This window comes from Chiroxiphia lanceolata, chromosome 20, assembly GCF_009829145.1.
Source record: "Chiroxiphia lanceolata isolate bChiLan1 chromosome 20, bChiLan1.pri, whole genome shotgun sequence".
Classification (NCBI taxonomy): domain Eukaryota; kingdom Metazoa; phylum Chordata; class Aves; order Passeriformes; family Pipridae; genus Chiroxiphia; species Chiroxiphia lanceolata.
In genome coordinates this window covers 6471358-6484984 of record NC_045656.1, presented here as the reverse complement: position 1 = coordinate 6484984, position 13627 = coordinate 6471358, and the positions used below count along the sequence as shown (strand labels likewise).

The 13627-nt window shown below is 48.9% G+C and overlaps 1 protein-coding gene across 2 annotated transcripts in view; it reads left to right on the top strand.

Moving 5' to 3' along the window:
- Nucleotides 1-13627, top strand: part of SLC43A2 (solute carrier family 43 member 2) — a 33202-nt gene that overhangs the window by 4141 nt on the left and 15434 nt on the right. For both annotated transcript variants that reach the window (XM_032707343.1, XM_032707342.1), the window contains exons 3-6: nt 4930-5119; nt 6126-6181; nt 6912-6988; nt 13491-13583. In XM_032707343.1, the coding sequence (XP_032563234.1) occupies nt 4930-5119; nt 6126-6181; nt 6912-6988; nt 13491-13583 (416 nt within the window). The remainder of the gene's footprint in view (nt 1-4929; nt 5120-6125; nt 6182-6911; nt 6989-13490; nt 13584-13627) is intronic.

Below are 13627 nucleotides of genomic sequence, written 5' to 3'. Positions count from 1 at the left end.
TTTCTGCAGGCTCTTCTCTGAAGGTAACAGCAGCTGCCCAGAAAGTGGCTGCAGTTCATGGACTCCTTGTCTTCATATTGAATCACCCGCTTTCCCTGCTTGCCCTTAGCTTCTGGTGTTGGATTTTACTCAGCCACTGTACAAATGTGGGGTCCAATGGACTCTTAACTCAGTTGCCTGAGGGTGGAGGTGGAAACCTAGGAAAAAAATCCAAAATAACAAATATTTGTGAAGCAGTTGTGCAACAGGGTTTGAGTGGGGGGTTGTACCAGTTTGGCCACCTCCTGAGAGGTATGTTTGAAATTCGCTGACAAGGAGTCTGGTAGTAGCACTTTGTTCCCATTTTAATTTTACTACACTACTACTTGGCCTTTAACCAACTGATGCAGCATCTTTTATTCTGTGCAAGTGCTGACTCCACAGTCTTTATCGGGATTTGGGCTTTATCAGCTCTTGGGGAATTTGATCAGTTCAGGGTCTTGCATTGCTGTGATGTTTCTGGGATTGGGAAGCTCAAGGCTTGGGTCTGAAACATGTTTGAAAAAAAAAAAAAAAGTCCTGAACTTGATAATCTGCTCACAAAGAGCAGAGATAAGGGGCACAGAGGGCTTTCCTCTAAGACAGGGCTGCAGAATACCAAAGGGATGATAAGCTAATTCACTTACGGCAAGTTAACGAGCTTTAACACAGGCAGAGGGGGAAGGTGCTGCCTTGCAGTTCTTTCCTCTTATTTGGAACCTGTGATGGGGAGCTGGCAGTCTGAAGGTCCCTTCCAAGCTGAGAAGATACAGCAACGGTTTGTGGAAAGGCTGCACAGGTGACCCTGTAAACAGGAAGAGAGAAAACGTGGTAAATGTTCAATTTGCACAGGAAACACACTGTGCCGATCAGCAGCTGCTGGGGGAGCACAGAGCTGCAGGGGAAGGTGCTGCAAAGAGGAAACCACAGCTGGGGAAGGAAGGGAGTTTGACTGGAGGTTGTGCCTTGGCTCTGTGGGGTTTTCAGCTGGGTGCCCAGAGAGGGGGTCCTGGAAGTGCAAGTGGAGGGACAGGGAAACCCGAATAAATTGCATTTGCAGTAGAAAGCAAGAACATCTCCTCCCAGTTCCCAGAAGTATGACACCATCCTGAAAAGACAAAACATGTTCTTATGTGGGCAGACTGCAGATCAGTTGTTTGCACATGTCTTTCATGGTGATATTTTTTTTTAACCAGCACTCCCAGTTCTTTGGCCCCGATTTCTCTCTTTTTTCCCCTCCTTTTTTTCTCTCTTTTTTTTTTTTTTTAAATATAAAAAAAGAGGAGGAAAGTGAGGGTGTGCAGGCTTTGTTCCACAGAGCTATTGCCAGGGTGGCTGGGGGTGTCCTGCCTGCTTGGCACAGTCTGATCCATGACACAAGATGAAAGGAAACCTCCTCTCTGCCATCCGAGATGGCAGTCGCTGCTGAAAAAGCCAGACTTGTTCCTCTGGTAATGTGGTGTGTGTGCCTGAGATTTGAAGAGGTCGGTAAAGAGTAGTTAATAATTGACCCTCTCATGGAACCTACAGCACCTAATTTGGGAGAAAGGGTGACTTTAAATGTTCCAGCCTGAACAAATCTCAGTGATGATCTTGACATAAATGATTACCGAGGCAGCCTTGTTCTCACCTAAGCTGTCATTCCTTAAATAGTAACTTGAACTACTAATTGGGCAGTAGAAATCCTGCTGCTTGTATGGGGAGTGCTGTAAAAATAGGCAGCATGTTCTTGTAATTGCTGGTAAAGACTTGCAGCTTCTTCTGGCTTGTCAGTGAGACAGCAGTGAGTGTGCTCAGCCTCTCTGCTGCTCCTTGCCCGGGTGTCTCTCCTGCCCGTCAGACCTGGCAGGTGGACTTGGCAAGAGAATTTGGGGAGGGCACCACTGTGGGCACAGAGCCAGCCCTTCCCCAAAGCACTGCTGCAGAGGGAGCCAGGCACGTAGGAGACTTTCCCCAGGAGTGTGGCGTGCACTGATCTGGAACAGGCTCTGTGATTGAAGGGAACTGCTGTTTGCTGTAACCAGGTGCGTTAGGTAGGTGAGTAGTTAGGCAGGTTCTCTGCCCATTAAACTCCTCCTGCATGTCCTGTGCTGCCACTCACTCTCCTGTGCTGATGACCTGCTGGCACCTGAATCTGTGCTGCTGGAAGAGACGGCTCTTGGCTGGACCTTGTGTGTGCTGCAAACACCTGCAGCCCCTCCAAAATGTTCTATTTATGGAGGTGGCTCAAAGGATCAGAGCATGTCAGGGTGCCAAGGGCTGCTTGAATCATTTCCATTACGCCTCAGTGGATCTTCTCTTGTTGCTCAGAGGCTGCTTCTATTTTCACAAACAATTTGTATTTCCACATAACACTGTTGCCTGGCCCCTCCTTGGAGCTGGCACTGAGCAGCCGTAAACAAGGTGGTTGGTACAGGCAGGGACTGAAGTTTTGTGCCCTATTCCAAGCCTTCCTGGCTGCAGCAAGTCTTGGGAGAGGGCCAAGTTTCCTTGCTGTTTCTGAGCTGTGCCCTCTTCACCTCCTGGTGTTGGTGCCCACCGTGAGTGTCATCGGAGGGTCTGCAGGCGTGTGTGGGAACTCCTTGGGATCATGTCACTGCTGTACACATAAATACACTTTTAGAAGTTCATATACTCCAGCTTTAAATACTGAATATTTCTGTTTTGAGATCTTTTTCTGGGGAGGGTTACAGATGCTTTAACACACGCAGCCAGGAGTTAAAAGGTCACTGCACTGTTCATGGCCCTCCACCCTTCTTCCACTCCACAGCTGAGCTATCTCTGTACAGTGCTGACACAGAGAAACTGCTACTACTTTCTCAATTCTCCCTCTCCCCTTGTTTTCCCGAGTTTAACCTCTCACCCACATCTGTTTCCTATGAATTTATCTTTGTGGAGAGCCCAAAAAGCCTTGATGCTGTGGGTGAAGCTGTGATCCTGTGCCTGCCTTACAGAGCTGCTGTTTCAAGTCAATATTTAAGATCCTCGGCCACACCAAGAGGAGACTGAGGGGAAGGATGGATGAAAAAGACTGAGATATAGCGTGAAAACTGCAGAGAGCCTCCCAAGTCTGTCCAGGACAGATTTCTAAGGATGTGACTTGGGAGCCTCAGGCTGCAGTGCTGCCCTCCCTGCCAAAGTGATGCTGCTGGTGGGACATGTGGTGTTTCGGGGATATTTGTTGCTTACTCGGACTATCCACGAGTAGCAGGGCAAGAGAAGGGGCAGATTAAATTATCAATCAGGAGCACATGGCAATGGGAAGGAACAGTCATTGTTGCCTGAAGGCGGTTTGAGAGCAAAGATGTTGGTGGGAACAATGTACACGGAGAGAAATGCCTGCCTTCCCTGGAGTGCTGGGAGGGGACAGAGGAAGGTTTGCAGGCAGCTCAAAAGCCTTGGATATCAGCTGAATTCCTGCTGATACCTGATGGCTGGAAGGTGGAGTGAGGTTTGTTTACAGTGGACACAAAGCTGGGAGGATGGGTTTGGGCAGCTGGGAGAGGCAGGGTACAGCCAGTAACTGTAGTGGTGCTGAGGCTTGGGTAGAAGAGGAGGAGTTGCAGGATGGGGCTGTGTGATCTCTAGAGATGGAGGGAGGGCAAGAGCAGCCAAGGGAATCTCCTCTACGAGCCACACCAGGCAGTGAATCTGAAATCACTTGTACATAAGGGATTCCTGCTAATTAACTAACTAACCAGGGCTCACTGGGAATCTCTAGTCTCACTGCATGCTGATGGTTATGTAGGTGACTTCTCTCCCTATTCCTCTTTTAATATTGAACTTTGTCAGAGGAGTTATTAAATATAGAGGAGAGTATTTTATATCACTGGCTTGCAGCAGCAAGAGAGCAAGTGCTTTGTCATACCAGCAAAGGTTACTTACGAGTCAGATAAGTGTTGGGAGAAGGAGATGGTGGAGTGCACTGGAACTGTGGGTTAATGAGAGTCTAAAGGCACACGTACTCACTCAAGGAGTTGTAAGCACCCTTGGGATAGGCATGTAACAGGAGAAGAGTTGACATGAGGCAGTAAAAGGGAACTTCTTTCCTTTCATATTTTTTTTTTAAACTGTCCTGTCTGTTTCTGTCTCGGTTACACAACGTGGGCTCTGTTCAGCGTGGGAGTTTGCATGCAGAGTTCCTCATGTAAGGGCAAGAACAGAAGGCTGGAGTTATTATTGATCTGTACGACCTAAATCCACTTTGAAAGAATAGAAAATGCTAATTATGGGGCAAGAGTTAAAGATGCATCAATCCTTTAACAAATGGAGAAGGCAGGTGAGCTGCCAGCCCTCCTGGGAGCAGGGCAGTTAAATCCAGGAAGGATTTTTTCAGAGCCAGGGCAGCCAAAGCAGGGTGGCTACTGCAAAGCCATTCCTCATCCTGATGCCTGCAGTGAGGGTAGGAAGCTATTCATTTGAGCAGGCTGTTGCTCAGTGCCAGGCCTTGTCAGCCCAGTGTCTGGAACCAAAATAACTGATTTGACTGTAGCTGTCACTAGTTTTGTTAGGGAAAAATCTGTGATGAGAACATGACAGCTGTAAATTAGGAGGAACCTATTTTTGTGTTAGTCCCTTCAGGTTCTTCTGGGGTTTAGTCCCCTGTAATTGCCAGGCCCTCACTGTATAGTTGTTTCAATAAATTAATGAATCTCCATCGTTAGGTTTTTACCCTGCTGCTGCATGGGATGCCTATCCCCTGGGTGCCTGTGCATCTTTTTCCTACTCAGGTTTCCCTTGTCCTTCTGCTGCTCTCCTTCTCCATTTCTCACTGATTATAATAAAAAATGGAATGTGGAGGCTGCATGCCCAGCGTGTTGGGCCACCCCGTGTGCGGAGCTTTTCTCTTCCCTCCTTCCTGAAACGCTGCAAACCCCATCCTAACGCACGTTCCTCTCTCACCCCGTGTAGAGGACACCAACAACAGCTCTGAACACGAGAACAGCACAGCTTCAGAGCACAAGTGGCCTTCCTGCAACGCCCAGGATGAAATGCTGAACTTGGCCTTCACCATCGGGTCCTTCCTGCTCAGTGCCATCACGCTGCCCTTGGGAATTGTCATGGACAAGTACGGCCCTCGCAAGCTGCGGCTGCTTGGCAGGTGGGTGTCCTGGGCTCCCTGGGTGGGCTGAGGGGTGAATTCCCACTTTGTCTGGGCCAGATGGGTGCTGTCTGGGTGCTGTGCCTGTTGTGGTGTCCCTGCAGCATTGGGAAGAGTGTGAGGGATGGGATCTGCTGGTAGCTGGTGGCCGTGCACAGGGCTGGGATGTTTTCAGCCAGCACAGTGAATTGCTCCATAAGGGAAGGGCCTGGAACTCCATGTCCACACTTCTGCTCTCCAGTGTTGCTCTGTGATCCCCGTCCAGATGGAGCCTGGAGGGAGAGTCATTTGTGAGTCATGGAGGGGAGCTTTCTCCTTGAGCTGGGAGCTGTGTCCTGAGAGGCACAAAACCAAGATGTTACATCATTGTTTGCAGGCTGGGGAGTTAACTTGGGAATAAACACATCCTGTTGCCTTTTCTAGGGCCCTTCTCTTCCATGTGGTGTATGTTGCTTTATGCCTTAAATAACAAGGTCTTAGCTGCTTCCATCGTGGCATGTAGGGATTAGTGACTTGTTGGGCTCAGTGGACCCCAGCACTGTTTTAATTGTCACGATTTTAATGCAGTGAACTTGATCAGAACCCAAACTGGCCTGTAGGCAGAGTGGGAAAAACAGGGCAAGTCTCTGACTCAAACCCTACCAGAGAGGAGCTGTGAGTGCTGTGACCACAGCTGGGGCTCAAGACAAAGGCTGCTGCTGTCTTTGGTCACCTCGGGGTGAGGGCTGGCAAAGCTCTGTGGGGAATTTGAGTCCAGCCAGAGCTGCGTCATTACTGGGAGGAAAGGTTCCTGCCTCAGCCCTTGTGCAAGGCTTGCCTGTAATATTTGTTTGTCTGTAACGTTTGGGTATTTCCCTGGATTTTTTTTCCCAGATTGCCAACTTCCTTCCCTCTCACAGAAATTACACTGTGCTTGCTTAACGAGGTGCTGAGGAGAAGGAGGCAGATGAATTTTACTGCATTTAAGGCTGTCTGTGAGAAACTCATGGGTCTGGTTCCCTTTCAGTGCCTGCTTTGCTGTGTCCTGTGTGCTGATCGCGTACGGTGCCAGTAACCCAGACTGTAAGTCAGTGTCTCTCTGCTGAGCCGGGAGGACTCTGGGGCTGTGGCTTGGGGTTTTTGGGGAAGCAGACGAGTGTGCTCAGGCTGTCACACCCCCAGTGCTGCACTAGGGTCTTGCTGAGGACATGAGCCAAGCCTCTGCCAGCCTGAGGGAGCCAAGTGGCTCTGGAAAGGGCTGATGTTTCACAACACTAAGTGGAGAGCACAGTCAAGGGCCAAATGTCTGAGATACCCAGGTCTCTCAGCTTTGTGGTTGGGCAGGGACAGGTCCTGTAAAGGAGTAATTGCAAACAAGTTCATGGCTTTTTCAGGGTTGGGAAATAGGTAATAGCACATAATGTGTAAATTGTTTTCTTGCCAGGGATAGATGAAGCTTGCTCCTCAAGACCAGATAGTGACATGACACTTAGAATCCAGCTCCTTCAAGGAAATCTTCCTTTTAAGACCCATCAGACAAGCTGAATCAGCAAGTCTTTTCCTTAGAGAAAAGAAACCCTTCCATTCTGGGGAAAGATGATCCCATCCTGAACTGTGTTTTGGAGGAAAGCCCTGTCCCTCCTGGTCTGTGTGGCTGGGGAGATGGGTGCTGGGTCAAGAACAGCGTGACATGTCCTGAGGGTGTTGATCCACTGACGGGGTTTTGTGTGTCAGGGCCAAAGCCCTCAGGGCTCTTTTCTCCTTTCCCTCCCCACCCTAGTGAAAGCTAAGGGCAGGTTTTTTATTGTTGCAGCTCTGTCTGTGCTGATATTCATTGCACTGGCTCTGAATGGCTTTGGTGGGATGTGCATGACCTTCACATCGCTCACGGTAAGTGAAGAGTTTATTACCTGACTGTCTGTCCCTTACTGTGGCTGTGAGCTGGGCTGGCAGGAAAGAGCAAAGTGGATCTTCTGCCCGTGGCTTGAATAGCACGTGCTTGTGTTTGGTACAAAGGGTCAGTCACCCTTGGGACTGAGAACTAGGTTGTTATTCTAAGGCTTGTTTTCCCCGGTCCTGTTTTTTCACCTGCCCCTTGTATCTCAGGTGAAGGTTGGGGGGTAAAAAGGAAGTGTTTTTGTCTGAGACTCACATTGTCATATGCCTGTACATGCAGTGCTCAGTTACTTGGCAGAGGCTGGACATGTGTTTGCATTGGATTTAGCATTGACATACTGCAGGAAGAATCAGCAGGGCACAAACCCTTTGCAGCTGGGTATGACCAGCTTTCTGCAAGTGCAGTTTGCATCTTACCTCAGGAGAATGGTTGTTCTTGAGCACAAAAAGCTTTTGCTTTCAGAAGGGTGAGAGTCCTTTGCAGGTTTCCTTAGAAATGCTCCATTGTTGAATGTGTCCAGCTCCATCTGTGCAGCCTTCTTGGATATGTTTAGTTTATGGATTGTATGGAAAGCTTTGGTCAACAACTGTCAGCTGGATCTCTACATTTTGGGGTTCTTTTTGCCTGGAGGCAGAAGCAGTATCATTCTCCAAATAACTGCTTTATTTTCTGCCTCATTACCCTGATTGTTGTCAGCATGGCTGAAACAGGGCTGTGTGGAAAGTCGCCCAGAAAACAAGTCTGGGAAGCACTGATGTTTTTTGAGCTGTGGTCAAAAACTTTCAGATGTGGACTGCGCTACCTTCAACTTGCTGTTAAGTAAATCTTCCTATTAAAGTTACCACTAATTTAATAGGGCTTAGGCACTGGCTGAACAAGGCTTAGACACTGGCTGAACTCCTAAGACCTAAATTTGGCAGAGGCTGGGTTTCGAGAGCACTCCGTGTACTGTGATTTTGCTGCTGCTGTCGCCTTCGTGTATTCAAAGCTTTCAAAACTCTGTGCAGATGTTGCTCTCTCCTTTGTATGGGGTGTTCTTCACTGGGAGCCTTGGCTGTGGTCCCAAGGAACTGTGGGGCAAATGTCATCCTGCCACGCTTCAAATAAAAGCAAGGAAGAGAGAAGCACATCAGTACTGCTGTGGGAGAGGGGAGGATTCCCACCCTGCTGCTGCCAACGTTGATTATTGTCTCTCTGGGTGATTATGAAGGTGTCACAGATTATTTTAGAACCAGTGGTGATGATAGGAGTGAGGGCAGGGATAAAGAGGAAGTATATTGGATGTGCTGTACTGTGTGTACTGTGGCTTTTAGCACCAGAAGAAGTGAGCAAAGCCACTTATTAGTGCCCTCATTAGTGAGCCAGTTCCGCAGTGCTGAGGAACTGCAGGAAAAAGGTCAGATCTTCCCAGAAGAGATCCAAGCCTTGAGGGGGTCTGAAGCAAGTAGTGATGCTGTGAGATCACAGAGGGAGGCCTCAGGTGGAGCCCACCCCCTCCAGACATCAGTGTGTTTTATAAAGAGCTGAGGTGGCTTCAGGCCTGCCTCCTCCAACTCAGAGTCAGATGTAGCTGCTCGTGCCTCCCTGCGCAGCTGCACAGAGGCATTTTGGTACCTGGGGCGTGTGAACGTGGTTAAAAATAATCTGAAGTGGGAGGGAAGCACTTCTTCACCTGCATCACAGCATAGCTGTGATGGTGATGGTTCGAAGCAGCTGTAGTTTGGTTGTTGGCAGATCACTGTGTGGTTCTGCCTGCAAGCTGGGGAGCTCGCAGTTGGTGTGCCAAGAGCCACCTTCTGTGATGACACGGTGATACCTTGTGGGCTCCTTCCAGCTGTGGCCCACAGAGACAGAGAGTGTGACAAGTGAGAATGGCATGAAGCTGAGTTGGGAGGTTTAGGTTGGGTATCAAGCACCCAGAAGGTGGTTGGGCGCTGAACAGGCTCCCTGGGACAGTGGTCACAGCACCAAACCTGGCAGAGCTCAAGGAATATTTGGACAATGCTCTCAGGCACATGGTGGGATTGTTGGGGTGTCCTGTGCAGGGCAAGGAGTTGGATTTGATAGTCCTGATAGGTCCCTTCTAACTCAGCATATGCCATGATTCCATAGGGATGACAGCTCCACGGCTTGCAGGCCGCAGGTGACGTGGCTCGTACACACTGTGCCCAGGAGAGGTTGGAGTAAGCACTGAAAGGGGCGGCTCAGAGACCTTTGTAAGGACGTTCATTGCCAGGGCGGTGAGCCCTGAGCAGCTCCTGGTGCCAAGGGAGCTCGTTCTGGCTGACACAGGCCCTGGCTGCCGAGCACACACGTGCGTGCACGAGTCACAGCAAGGTGACTCCCTTCCCCTGCCAGCTGCCAGTGGCCTGAAGTGCTCTGGGAAATGGGTCAATCCCAGTGGTGCATGAACTGGTCTTCTGCCACCCCGGGTGGGTTACGGTCGCTGCTTCATGGCCAGGTGTCCACAAGGGAGCCCCTGCAGTGTGTGGGGTTGGGGTGCTCACCCAGGGAGCTTCATCAGGGGTTGGAACCTCCTGGGCCACCCGTGTGGTGTGATCTGGTGGCAGGGCAGGAGACTGGGATCCTCAGTGCCTCTGCAAGGGATAAATGGCATCTCTGAGGATTAGATCCTGGGACAGTACTGCACAAAGCTTTGTCTCTTGAGTTTAAAGCCTTTTTCAGTGACAAGTCCCCAGGGTATCATGAAAGCACATGGCAGGCTGTGGAGCCAAAACAAGCTGGCGTTTCTGGGTGCCTTGTCTGTGGCTTGGGGAGGAGGGGGAGCGAGCAAACGGTGCTGTTCCCACTTCTGGGAACAAGGTCAGACTGTGCCTGTTGTTAAAATGCAGAGGGGAGATTTCTGCCTTGTGACTTGGTCTTAGCCAATATAAGTGAAGATTGGAAATGGAAACAGATCTGTGTTGGTGGCTCTGACAGCAACACAGGGATCTGGCGCTGGTCCTGCTCCGCAGCTATTTCATGCAAAGAAATAAACATGTGTGATAAATTACCACAAAGAGCCTTTTATAGATTGTTCTCTGTCCTGTTTTCCTTTCAAAGAATTACAGCTGCTTTGCTCTTTATTTTCTGCTACAAACAACCCCCTATAATCAAGGCGGGGGGAACATCTCTGTATAGGGAATCTGCTTGGAAATATTAGGAAAACTTAGGGCTCTCTGAGCTTTTGTTTGTTGGAGAATGGGAACAAGAATTTCCATATGCTTTGAGCAAACCAGGCAGTTTGAAGCTTTCCTGGAGAACATATTTTTAGTGTCTGTATAACTTCCAAATACACCCCCGACAGGGAAAACAAAGTTTAATTGAACAAAAATACCATTCTCCAGTAGTCAGGTTCTCAATCCCTTGACTTCTTCCACTGTTTTTCAAACAGTCCTTGCAAGAGAAAGGAAACTGGGTTTGATAGTACTACTGTGGTATCTTCTGTGTATGGATTATCTCCAGGAAAAAGCTCAGAAAATTATAAAAGGTGATCTCAAACTCACTATAGGGCAGATGAGAAAATAATCTGCAAGAGGAAATTATTTATCAGTGTAGAATTACACACCTACAATAAAGGATTCCAGGAAAACTTATGTATGGAAACAATCAGTTAGTGTCTTTCTGACAGGACATGAAGTTAATAGTACATTGAGTGTTATTGACCTTTAAACAGGAGGCTTACAAGTTTGTCGTCATAGGTCTTGCAGAATTGGAGCTGTCATACCAGAATGGGCAGAATTTAGTGGAGGAGTCACTCTACAGAGATAAGACAGAATGAGGATCAGATCTTTTTGGTGGCAGAAAAACAAAGAACCCACTTGCTCTCTGTGGCTTGTGTTTTTTGTAGGGGTTTTTTTTCTTCCCCGTGGTTCATTTTTTCCGACGCTTGCTACTATAAAGACAGCATGAAAAATGACTTGGTAAATACTGTGTGTTATTTTAGTAGCTGGTCTTTAGCTGAGACCTGCCCAGGCCCTGCCAGTGCTGGCATTCACAGTCTGAGAGGTTTTCTGTCTGGGTATGGACTACTTTTTCCCTTCACCTCCTCTCTGCCCCTCCAGGTAGTCTCATATTTCCTTTCCTTCCAAGTGCTCAGTTTTTGCAGTTTCTGTTTTGATAGGGTTGGATAAGACCTTAAATCTCTTCTGGTGGGTTTTTTGTTGTTGTTTGCTTTTTTTTTTTTTTTTTTTTTTAATCTAACTGCTTGCTTGGTGCCAAATTGGATTTTAGGAAATCTTTAGCCTTTCTAGGACTTCTGTCCCCATCAAGGCAGAAGCAGACTTGGGTTTTCCCAGGCATAGTTGCCTGTTCTGTGTCTCCAGTAGCCCTCAGAGCAGGAGGATCCACCTGGGAATTGCTTGTCTGCTGTATGAAAAAGGCTCTTTGTGGTGTTTTGTGTCTCTGGGGAGAACCACCCCGAGCCAAGAAGCAGCTGTGTTTGTGGAGCCCTTGCCCTGCCCCGAGCTCCCCAGCAGGAGCAGCTGCTTGTTGTCATTTCTGGAGATCATTTTAGGTGTGGGGTGTTTGAGGTGAAGCGAATGCCCAGCCCGGTGACAGCGACCAGCCTTTCTGCAGCCTGCAGACACCGTATCCTCTGCAGATGCTGTTCTCTGGGGCGTGTATTTAGGCCACTGCTTCCAAGGAGAGATGTTTTTCGAGCCTGGTAACAGACCTTTGGATCCTTTGCCGTTTCCTGCCTGCAGCTCCCGAGAGCAGCCTGTTGGCAGCTCTCCCGCATGCGGGGATCCGGGATGGGTGTGGAGATCCTCTGCAGAGCAGTGCAGCGTTTTCTGCCCGGGGTTCACTGGCACAGCATTCCTGCTGCTCCCTGGCCGGGGTTATCTGAGGACCTGGAGGCTGCACTGCATAGGAAGCTCTGCAGTGGGACAGAGGGATGATAAACAGCCAGATGGATCCCGGAGTGTGCCTGCACAGGAATACTTGCGTTGTAAACACGCCGCTCCTGCCGTGACACAAGCCAGATTTGCTTGCCTTATATGCTGCTCCTGGGAAAGATGGATTTGTTTTTCAGCAGTGGAAGGGGAATGTGATGGCAGCATTTGCTTCCTCAGGCTCGGTCTCGATGTTCTCTGAATTGTTCTGTGCAGTGGCCCCTTTACACAGATAAAATGCTGGTTGTGCTTTCAGTCCTAGAAGGCATCTGCAGTGTCCTGCTTTGAGGTCCTCTGAGGCTGATGGGTAATGATGCTCAAGTGAATTTGGGGAGTAAATGACCCAAAAAAAGGAGGTGGGAGGGAAATCTGCCTGCCTGCAGCAGAATCTCTGCCTGTTGACCAGATTCAGGAAGTATCAGCCGAGTTCTCTGTAGCCCAACAACTTCAAAGCTTCTCCCTGTAATTTTTCAATTTCCATCATTGGTGAGTGATGCAAACTTGCTCATGTCTGGTTGTTTAGGAAAACAGGGAATTCCTCCTTTAAAAAGATGTGGGAAGGTCTCCCAGCTCTTTCTGCCTTTTTGCACTCTGCTTTTGAGTCCTGAGTGGAAGCAGGAGCTGGTGAACCAGCCTGGGAGTGATTTTTCCTGTTGAAGTGGCAGAAGTGGCTGCTGTGAGCTGCTTCTAGCTGTCCCTACCAAGAATCTGTCTGCTTTCCCAACAGATCCTTGCAGAACCAGCCTGGTCTGCTCCCAGCAATGCCAACACACCTGATAGGAGCCCAGGCAGTGAAGTGGGGCGGGTGGCAGGAATGGCAACATGAGGTGCTGTTGCTTGCTACAGAGTTCAGCAGCTGTGTAGCTGTGCTGAGCAATAAATCCTTGGATATCTAGTGTTTGTAATTGCTTTCCTGCACCTAGCTCCAATAAAGGGTGCTTGGGCATCTGAGCCATCCAAATGATGCAGAAATTATCAGCTTTAGGTAGAGAGAGTCTGCTCTCACAGAAGGAGCCATGGAGATAGCTAGAAATGGAAATGCAAACAGCAGCACCGTTTGTGTTTGTCTCTGTTCCTTCTTGTTATAACAGGAACTTTCTGGTCTGCTGGAAAGATTTTGATGCTGATCCCAGGTGCATAAACAAACCTGGCAGTTCAAGGTGTTGCAGGGTGTGTTAGACTGTGGCAATCAGGGGCTGTGTCTAACAACTTTTGACTTAAAAAGAGGGTGATGCACAGAGAACTTGGGCACGGGTCTTTGGAGAGGAAAAGAGGTGGTGACTGCAGACTTTGGGTAAGGAGCTCTTAAAGTGCAAGAGCTGGAGCACACATTCCTGTGCTAAAGGTGACCAATGCAAACTATGCCGTCAGTCTGGAAAGAAACTGAGCACATAAATCTTGGATTATAGACATTCCCTGTCACTGGAGACACCAGTGCAACCTGCAGAGTAATATCCTAAAGAGCTAAGTCATTCCTGAGTAAAACTGGCTGCTTCACATGCTGGTATCCAGGAGCCTTAATCCTAAATGCCGATATTGTCCCAAGAAAGCCTCGTTCCCTTGGCACCAGCCTGTTTCAACCGATTTTTTCTTTCCCCAGCTGCCCAACATGTTTGGTGACCTTCGTTCCACGTTCATTGCTCTGATGATTGGCTCCTATGCTTCCTCTGCTGTGACTTTTCCAGGAATCAAGGTGAGGCCATGGGATCAAGACTTGTGACTGGTGTGCTGGCGTCT